At 35.9% G+C, this 10,963-nt stretch overlaps 1 protein-coding gene across 1 annotated transcript; it reads left to right on the top strand.

Moving 5' to 3' along the window:
* The first annotated feature begins 29 nt into the window (after positions 1-29).
* On the top strand, positions 30-7,980 carry CRIPT (CXXC repeat containing interactor of PDZ3 domain). Its single transcript, XM_081254634.1, has 5 exons — positions 30-144; positions 2,154-2,219; positions 2,978-3,032; positions 6,648-6,751; positions 7,066-7,980. Exons 1-5 carry the CDS (start codon positions 129-131, stop codon positions 7,128-7,130), a joined length of 306 nt encoding a protein of 101 aa, XP_081110760.1. The 5' UTR covers positions 30-128; the 3' UTR covers positions 7,131-7,980.
* Positions 7,981-10,963: the final 2,983 nt, after the last annotated feature.

Raw genomic sequence — 10,963 nt, 5'->3', positions numbered from 1 at the left:
GGCGGGGCGGAGGGCGGAAGGGCCGGAAGTGGATTTTCGTAACCCGGAAGAGGAGTGCTTCCCTGGCTGTATTGTTAACTTCTTCCAGCTGCCGCTCGTCCTGCGGCTGAGGGAATCGTCGCGGAAGGATGGTGTGCGAAAAATGTGAGTTAAGGAGACTCTTCTGCGGGAGAAGGAGGCTGGGAGAACCTAACTGGAGTTCCCCGGGAACTTTGCTCTTTTTTTGTTTTTCCTTCGGCCACAGGTCCTTGATTCTAGCCTCTGTCCTCCTATACTGCCCTTTGACCATTCCTGCCCCCCACAACGACCGTATCGTCCTGTATTTGCATTCAGAGTGGTCTCAGTTTTGCACCTCTTTGTCTATTTCCGTTGCTTCCCATAAATCCCGGGTATCATCCTGTTCTGCTTCTTGACGTGCTTCCTCCCTTCACAGACCCGCCGGGTTGGAATGGATCTTAAAAGTCACTTCCACAGCATCTGGAGTTGATGGATTTAGCAAACAAAAGTACCGGACGCCCAGTTAAATTTGAATTTCAGGAAAACAACAAATAATTTTTAGTGTAAATATGTCCTATGCAATATTTGAGACTTGGCTCTGTTTGCTGTTCCTCACCACAGTAAGTGCTTTGTCCCAAAGCACGCACTTTTAGGACATTCTTTACTAAAAAAAAAAAAAAAGTATTCATTGTTTATATGAAATTTAAATCTAACTGGGTGTCCTGTATTTTATCTAACAAACCTAAGTCAGTATCCCATCCAATGGCTTAAATGTTCTTTGCATGAATGCATAGAGGATTGAGGCACAGGGGTAGGAGAATCTCACCACCTTCAAAGCAGTCTGTGTAGATTTCACTGGCTTTTAGAAAAGTCTTTCCTCCCTATAGTTGCCATCCAGTGATTCTAATGCCAACCCTTGAGATTTCTAGAAAATATCTTATGATTTTTTGACCTCACAAACTGGTTATGTGTTTAAAAAGAGCTGTCATATATCCCCAAATCCCTTTTTCCTACAGCTAGATATGTCTGACTCTTCTGTGACAATTTCAAGTCCTCTTATCCTGATAATTGTCTAATTAACGTGATCCACTTTGTTTATATCCCTATAGTATATAAAACTTTGAACACAGATGCCCTTGAGTTTGAATCACAGTTTTTATATTAAGTGAAAGAATGACCATGGATGGTTACTTTAATAAATTCTCAGGGTGCAGAGAATAACTTGGGATTTCTATATTTGGAGGCTGGCATTCAGGAGGAACCCTCCTCAGTGAGGCCTCAGCTTACCTTTTTAACTGCATTTTCACTAACCCTTACCCTTTTCACTTCAGCCAAACCAAACAATATTTTGCCCATATGTACCCTGAGTTTTCAATGCCTTTCCCCAGCATGTGTCCCTTATCCAGTTTACCTTCATCCTCTTTTCTCCTCTTTCTTCACAGTCTCATTGCCACTAACCCTCTCTATTGCCCTCCCCACAAAGCTTCACTGGATTTCCCTAGCCAAGGTTATTTCTTCCTCCATGGAATTTCTCCTAGTACTTGAGCTCTCAATTGTCATACTATTTACTTTCCAGCTTATATTTTAGTTGAATAATTCTTAACTTTTTTTTTTTTGGTTCTCTGAGCCCTTTGAGAATGTGATGAAAGCTGTAGACTTAACATAGTCTATTAAAAAATGGATATACAAAAGGTTTGTGTACAATTTAATCTTGTTCATATATCTCCTAAGGTCTACCTGTGAAACTCAGGTTAAAGACTACTATTAGAGAAATCAGTGTGCTATAAATTCCTTGAAATCTAGAGCTTTATCTAATTCGTTTTATTTTTATCTGTACTTTGTACAATGGCTTATACATTAGAGATGCTTAGTAAATATTTATGGAATGAATAGATTTATCAGATTTGTTTAAAGGATATATGTACAGAGGAAGCCTATTATAAGCCATACTATTATCCACAAATTTTACTGAAGAGTCAGTTATCCATTGCCCACAGTTGATATCTTAAGTCTCAGTTCACTGGCCCCGACCCCAGCATTAACAGGCTTGTACGTAATATGACTGGTGATGCCATTGTGAACTTTAGGCACAATGTAGTGTATTTATTAAATAGTAAACACTAATCCCCCTTACTTTTACTGTCTTGTTATAACAGGTGAAAAGAAACTTGGTACTGTTATCACTCCAGATACATGGAAAGATGGTGCAAGGAATACCACAGGTATTTTTCCTTTTAGAATATGGAAACTGAATCAGATACTTCCTGTGAATAATGTTTTCACTTTTACATTATTTGTAAAATGATATGTTGTTATGTGTACAATGTATTTTATCTGTTAAACATTAAGGAATACTAGATACTCCAACAATTTAATATCTTTTCTATTTAGTTCTCTCAGTGACATGTCAGGGTTCCTAATTTGATAGGCAGGAGATAGCAAAATATTTAAATGATTTTTAAGCAATGAGTATATCACAGTAATTGATTTGATTCAGCTTAATTAAGGTTAGTGTGAAAGCCCCCTCTCCTCACCTGATTTTTATATTCTTGAACAAATTATTTAAATGTTTTCACTTTCATAATCATTAAATACAGTGAAGATGTTTTCAAAGGGAAGAAAAAGAAACATTTTTACTGTATTCAAGATCAATGGCACCAAAGTAGCGGCATCTAGATTTTACATTAGATAGAGTAAATATAGACCCATTCCTAAAGTCCTACTCTGAGTCTGAGAAATAAAATGATCGCCTTTTATCCAAATTTTTATTTTCCCAGTAAATAATTGTGTGTTTTGTTTTTAAGTAGTGTCTTTGAAACCTGGCTACTAAATGAAATTTTTTAAAATTTTGATATAGGCTAGTCTATTGGTAGGAGGTCAAAAAATGAACTTTCTAACTAATTGTTAAATGTTTCATGTATGTGTTATGTGTGAAATGTGTAGACATACCACACTAAAATACATGTATATTTCAATGCAGAAAGTGGTGGAAGAAAGCTGAATGAAAATAAAGCTTTGACCTCAAAAAAAGCAAGGTAGGTATAAGAGCATCTATAAAGCAGTCATATAAATTTCCACTCTTTTTAATATTAAGTGTATTGGAATGAATTTGTTTTGCCTCATTCTGTTGTGATAAAACATAGAGTTAGATAGTTCCAAGCATGCATAACCAAGCTGTCTGTTATAACCTGCTGATTTCACCCTGTTCATTTTCACTGTATCAATATATAAAGATATTATACATTATTTTTATAATTTCACCAGAAAGCATGACTTATTTTTTCTAGTTCTTAATTTTCCTGCAAATCAGAGGCCGCAGAGAAATGTGGACAGGTCATGAGCTCTGGAGTCAGACCTAAACTTGAATCTAGATTTTGTTACTGTCTAGCTCTGTAACCTTAAGCAAGTTAAACCAGTTCTAAACTTTTCTGAACATTACTTTTTTACCTAGGAATAGGGATAAAAATGTCTCCCACCATAAAAACAATTTTTGACACCATGCTCTATTATATCCAGTCTTAAAAATTCCATGAATCCTTCCAGCTGCCATCCCATTTCCTTGCTTCCTTTTACAGAAAAAGTTTTCAAAACCCTTATCTAGATAGTACTTTCTCAGTGTCCTTAAGTTCTATTTACTCCTTCAGCCACTCTAGTCAGGCCCCCATCTCCACCACACTCCTAAACCTACTCTTGTCAAGATCACACGTGACCTTTAAAAGTGATGGCTACTTCTCTGTTCTTACCTTGTTTAACCTTTCAAAAACTCTCTTTTTTGCAACGCTTTATTCTCTTGGCTTTGAGATACCACACTCTCCTTTCCTCTTAACTCACTAACTGTTCCTTCTCAATTGAGTGCTTCTGGTCTCAATCCTAGACTTTTTTTTCCTATTTATAAATTTATGATCTCTCCTCAAGTGACTTTAGTCCAATGGCTTTAAATTCAAACTGTATGTTAATGAATTCCACATGTATATCTCAGTCCTGACTTTTCTGAGCTCCAAACATATATCCAGTTGCCTCCTTGACTTTTCCAATTTGATGTCTGACAGGCAACCTCTTTTTCCTTCAGTCGAATCATAGTCTTCTCATCATTGCTCTGTGGTCCAATCTAGCTGTGCAAAACTGGAATCCCTCACTGATTTCTTAATTTCCCTCACTTCCCATATCCACCAGCGAATTCTTTGGCTCTACTACCAAAATATAGCCTGAATACACCTGCTTCTGTTCATCTCACTGCTATTACCCTCTTCTAAACCATCATTGTTTCTTACTTGAGTATTGTAATAACTTTCTGTCTCCCTGCTTCCTCTCTGGTTCCCTATAGTTCATTCTCATAATAACCAGGGTGGTCCTTTAAAGGGCATGTAACTCCTTTGCTCAAAACCTTGCACTGGTTTTCTTTTTACATTGAATAAAAGCTAGGTTCCATACCATATTCTTTCAAGGTCCTCTGTGATCTGGCCCCTCCTGCCTCTCTGACTTAACTATTGTGCCAACTCCTGCATCAGATATGCCAAGCCCACTCCCATTGGAAGAGGTTTGTGCTTACTACTCTCTCTTCCTAGAATGCATCGCTAAGAGCTTAACATAGCTGGCTCTTTCTTGTTACTTGGGTCTCAGCTGAAATGTCACCTCCTCAGAGAGGGTCCCTAACCAGCATCTAAACTAATGTCTTCCTTCCTTCCCCTCATGTCCACCACAGTATCCTCTCTGAATTTTCTCTACAACAGGTATTACTATCTTAAAAGTGTGGTTGTTTTCTTACTTATTATCTGTCTCCTCTCACTAGAATGTCAGCTTGATGAGGGCAGAGGCTTTGTCAAGTTCATCTTTGGTATTTAATAATAATAATATAGCTTTTAATACATAAAGTGCCCAACACATAAAGGTGCTTATTAAATGATGGGTATAAAATAGCATGATAGACTTAAACTTCAATGCATTATCACATTATGTATTGTTGACTGACTTATTGATGTCTTCTAAGACCACGCAGTTATTATTGACCAAGTTGTTATGTTTTACAGAGTGTATAGTTTTAGGTACTTCCAGTTCCTTTATGCTCCCAAACTTACTTCAGTGTCATTAATAAGTAGCTATTACTTTTGGGTATTTTAAACATCTCACTTTGGAAAGTGTACGTAAGATTTCTGAGAAATTAAAATGTACATTTTAGAATAAAATACGGTTTTAAGAAAAAGTAATCTCTAGACATGTAGGTCCAAACAAATTGAGCTTATTATTAAAAGGAAGAGTAGTGTCCACTCTTAACTTCTCTTGTGGGAAGTAAAGTGACATTCTTTTGGATTTGGAAAAATTAACCTTTAAAAATGAGCTGTTGTGGGCTTCCCTGGTGGCGCAGTGGTTGAGAGTCCGCCTGCCAATGCAGGGGACGCGGGTTCGTGCCCTGGTCTGGGAAGATCCCACATGCCGCGGAGCGGCTGGGCCCGTGAGCCATGGCCACTGAGCCTGTGCGTCCGGAGCCTGTGCTCCACAACGGGAGAGGCCACAAAAGTGAGAGGCCCGCGTACCGCCAAAAAAAAAAAAAAAAAAAAAAAAAAAATGAGCTGTTGTATCATACCAAGAGAAGAAACCAGGTCTAGGACAGTGTTGGTATTCAGTATATGAGTACGGTTACAAAAAGTTATTGCCAATTTAATGGGAAGTATTTCCTCTGAAGTTATTTTGCCCTCCAGTCACTGTAAGGTCACATTTTTTTTAGTAGAAACTTTTTTATCCAAAGGGATTGCACCAGTTAATTGAAAATGTCAGTTAAAGTGGGCAATCATTAAAAGATACACATACCTTATTTTAAGTCAAAGCACATAACTGTACATGCATTCATCAGTCATTTGGCATTGAGACAAGGCTTTTTGAATATGAGTCTACTTTATAATTTGCCTTACATAAATCATAACCAGAATATATATTTCCAGTATCTTTAAGGTAGAGCAAGAACTGACACTTGTAAAGTGCCAAATCCTTCCACTTAGGATTTCTCCTCAATTTTTAAGTTTTCTTGCCCATGCCTAATTCCATAGCAGTTTTTTTTTTTTTTTTTTTTTTTTTTTTCGGTACACGGGCCTCTCACTGTTGTGGCCTCTCCCGTTGCGGAGCACAGGCTCCAGACGCACAGGGTCAGCAGCCATGGCTCACGGGCCCAGCCGCTCTGCGGCATGTGGGATCTTCCCGGACCGGGGCACGAACCCGTGTCCCCTGCATCGGCAGGCGGACTCTCAATCACTGCGCCACCAGGGAAGCCCCATAGCAGTTTTAATGATTCACACTTACCTGGTCATCCTAAAGTATTCATTTAGTTTTTAATAGAATCACTCTTTTTGTACTCATTACATGAGTTTCCATAATATTTAATTATATCACATGAATAGATTGACAGATACAACTGTTATAAACAGGTTTGGGATTAAGTACAGCTGACTCTTGACAAGCATACAGCTTACATGGAAGGGGCAGAAGTGTGGAGACATATTAAGAGAGTAGCCAGTTAAAAGAGTGCTGTGCCTATCAATTGTAGAGCTTGATAGAGGGAACAGGGAGCATGAATTCATCACATTGTTACTTGAGTGAGGTTATTTAAGAGTATTTCTATTGTATTGTACATTTTTCTTTCTTTAAAAAAAAATCTCTAGATTTGATCCATATGGAAAGAATAAGTTCTCCACTTGCAGAATTTGTAAAAGTTCTGTGCACCAGCCAGGTTCTCATTACTGCCAGGGCTGTGCCTACAAAAAGGGTAAGTTTCCTTTAATACCATTTTTGAATTCATATCAAACCCACTTCTTTTGATACTGATTTGGATAACATAGTAAAGGAGTAGCCCTTCATAAATTAGTCAAATGCTCTTTTTTCTAAGGCAAAATAAACTTAGAACTTGTCATAGTTAAAAGTATATATTTTCTTTTTTTCTTTTCTGATGCTGTTAAGTTATGTTCTAAGCTTCAAGAGTGACTTAAATAAACCAAATCATTTGTATTGGTTAGCGATTTGATTAGTATTATTAGTTGTTATTAAGATTTGATTACTTACATGAGTTTTTGTTTGTTTTAGGCATCTGCGCTATGTGTGGAAAAAAGGTTTTGGATACCAAAAACTACAAGCAAACGTCTGTCTAGATGTATTGAAGTTTCTGGCTTTCCGTATGATTTTACTTTTTGCTTGAATTTTCAAGGCATAATATAGATGTTCAAGTTACAAAATAACATGTCTTAAGACAAGTTTAAACCAGGGAAGTAGATTGGTATTCATTTTTTTGCTCTCAAGAAGTTCTGAACAGCAGCAGTGTAACTAGTTTTTGCCTTAAGTTTTTATTTTCCTTACAAACATCTTATTGAACTGGAATAAGTGACAAATTTAACGAAAAATATTTTCCCAGTTCTGTATGCACTTTTTATTTATCATTACTCATGTAATTTTTATTATCCTTTCCCTCTACTTTATAGATATTGCAAAAGTGTGAGAAGGAGGTTGTTGATATTTGGCTTTGAACTTGGCATCCAGATTTGGAATTTTTCCCTCATTCCCTTTTGGTTGCATAGTTCTTAGGATCAGCAGTCCCTTAATTAATTGCAGCTTCATAAGGCATTTAAATATCTGAGATCATTATTGCTAAATAGTTCCTTAAGTAATTAGCCCAGGCCCAAATCAAACAAAAATTGTATTTATATTATTTTATATTATTTTTTATTTGTTCTTGAAGCCAAAGTGCCAATACCTTTCATATGAGAATGGGAATGCAAGGAACACCCCACATAAATCCAAATGAATACACTGGATTTCAGAAAAACACATATTACACATATTACCTTGAATTCAGACCATCACGAAAGCCAGGAGAACAGTGTGCTGATGATGTGTAATGAATGAGTCACCATTCCTTGGGAAAGCACTTTGAAGCAGAAGCCAAACTTCTTTTTAACCTCCTCCTCTCTCCTTCCCCCACCAAAAATAAATAGACTAAGCAAACATTTTGACTCTTTTTTTTAATATATATATAACATAGACTGCTGAAAGACTACTTTGAGGTTTCATTTTAATTGAAGTAAAGTTGATTTACAACGTTGTGTTAATTTCTGCTGTACAACAAAGTAATTCAGTTATACATATATATACCTTCTTTTTAAAATTCTTTTCCTTTATGGTTTATCACAAGACATTGAATGCAGTTCCCTGTGCTATGTAGTAGGACCTTGTTGTTTATCCATTCTATATATAATGGTTTGCATCTGCTAACCCCAAAATCCCAATCCATCTCCCTCCCCACCCCACCCGCACTGTTTCTGTTTCTTAGATAGGCTAATTTATGTCATATTTTAGATTCTACATGAGTGATATATAGTATTTGTCTTTCTCTTTCTGATTTATTTCTCTTAGTATGATAATCTCTAAGTCCATCCATGTTGCTGCAAATGGCATTATTTCATTCTTTTTTATGGCTGAGTAATATTCCATTGTATATATGTACCACATCTTTTTTATCCATTCATCTGTCAATGGACATTTAAGTTGTTTCCATGTCTTGGCTATTGTGAATAGTGCTGCTATGAGCATAGGGGTCCATGTATCTTTTTGAATTGTAGTTTTGTCTGGATATATGCCCAGGAGTGGAATTGCTAGATCCTATAGTAGTTCAATTTTTAATTTTTTGAGGAACCTTTGTATTGTTTTCCATAGTGGCTGCACCAACTTACATTCCCACCCACAGTGTAGGAGGGTTCCCTTTTCTCCACATTCTCTCCAGCATTTGTTATTTGTAGACTTTTTAATGATGGCCATTCTGACGGGTGTGAGGTGGTACTTCATCATAGTTTTGATTTGCATTTCTCTGATAATTAGTGATGTTGAGCACCTTTTCTTGTGACTGTTGGCCATCTGCATGTCTTCTTTGGAGAAATGTCTTTTTAGAGTTTCTGCCCATTTTTTGATTGGGTTGTTTGTTTTTTTGTTACTGAGTTATATAAGCTGTCTGTATGTTTTGGAAATTAAGCCCTTGTTGGTCACATCATTTGTATTCTCTCCCAGTCTGTAGGTTGTCCTTTTAATTTTGTTTATGGTTTCCTTTGTTGTACAAAAGCTTGTAAGTTTGATTAGGTACCATTTGTTTATTTTTGCTTTTATTTCTATTGTTTTGGGAGACTGACCTAAGAAAACATTGGTATGATTTATGTCAGAGAATGTTTTGCCTATGTTCTCTTCTAGGAGTTTTATAGTATCATGTTTTATATTTAAGTGTTTAAGTGTTTAAGCCATTTTGAGTTTATTTTTGTGTATGATGAGAGGGTGTATTCTAACTTCATTGATTTACATGTGGCTGTCCAACTTTCCCAGCACGACTTGCCGAAGTGACGGTCTTTTTTGAATTGTATATTCTTGCCTCCTTTGTTGAAGATTAATTGACTATAGGTGTGTGGGTTTATTTCTGAGCTCTCTATTCACTTTGAGGTTTCAGACAAAGATTTTTCTTATGCTGCCTTCAGAGGTACAGGACTTCTGCTTTTGAAACCTGCAGCTTACTGTGGAACACCAAAAAAGTATTCCTCATTGCCAAGTGCAATATAAATACATAACACTATAAAATGGAAGAGTAGATAACATGATGATATATATGGTGTTGATATCACATTTTTATTTGTTTAAAAATACTATGGAAAGTATTTAAAGTTTTAACTGTTTAATTTGTCTATAAGGTTTTTTTCCCTAGGATACATTCTTATTCTTACCCAGAAAAATCATAAGGGTAATGCAAAATATAATAAATAACAACAGCTCTGAGGGCAAGAAGTATCTTCTCATGCTTTAATTGGGGATTTTAAACTAAAATCAATACAAGGGACCCATAATAGGACCTGGTTAAGAGAGTGACCCAGATCCATCAACAGCTGGGTTGGTCAACTTTGGGAAACTACATTTCTCATGTATCAGCTGGGATCTGGATTTCCCCAACTCATATTTCATATTCATGCCTTGACTAGCCTTCTTCTGTAAATGATCAACAGCCAGACTGAGGTTCTCCTATGAAGATATTTGTCAGTATTATACCTCAGAATAGTTAAGTATTATAAACCTTCATATTGTTGAAATAACAATATGACTCCCATAAATTGAATAGAAGAAGTTATTAAATGAGGAAGAAATTCCCAAAATAAAACATGAACGTAAAGTAGTTTTTAAAAAGAAGACATAAAAACAGAAACGATAGCATTAAGATGACAGGATTAAGATCAAACATAGCTTTTATTAGAGTAAATAACATGTTTTTTAAAAAATCTCAGATTGTATTTAATATGTGTATATGTCAGAAACAACTTAAATTCCAACAAGAGCACTTCTTAAGTTCATTCATTTAAAATATGCAGCCATCAAAATGGTACAGGAATTACATATATGTGCAGAAGTTTATATATACAGATAGAAGACATCTGAAAGCTACTAGTACTGTTTTTCTCTTTGGGGTGGAACTAAGGGTTGAGAAAAGAAAGACAACCCTTTACAGCCTCATGCCAACTACCTAATACTTTTTAGCTTCTAGTTCCCTTACCTGGGGGAGCAGGAGAGTACTAATAATTTTAGTATCTTAGAAATATATATTTACATGCATAGATATGTGTATATATTTTTTGAGAATTTCAAGCAGAAGAAATATATACATTGTTGTGCATTTCAACTTCTTAATGTTTCTTCTATTTACTTTACCATTTTCTCTCTATGTCGTTACATGTTTTTTTTCTTGATCACATGATGAATACACTGCAGACATCATACCCTTTAATACTACGTATATACTTCATAAGAACAAACATACTAAGTTTGGTTACCAAATTCAGGAATTTAACATTGATATAATACTTTCATCTAATTTATAGTCCCTATTCCAATTTCATTTGCTGTTCCATTGGTAATTTTTGTTTTCAGCTACAGGATGTAGTCCAGGATCATATGTTAGATTATC

Source organism: Mesoplodon bidens, assembly GCF_964165515.1.
Source record: "Mesoplodon bidens genome assembly, chromosome: 14".
Classification (NCBI taxonomy): Eukaryota; Metazoa; Chordata; class Mammalia; order Artiodactyla; family Ziphiidae; genus Mesoplodon; species Mesoplodon bidens.
The sequence above is the reverse complement of the archived record's forward strand: the minus strand, read 5'-3'. Positions and strand labels throughout refer to the sequence as shown.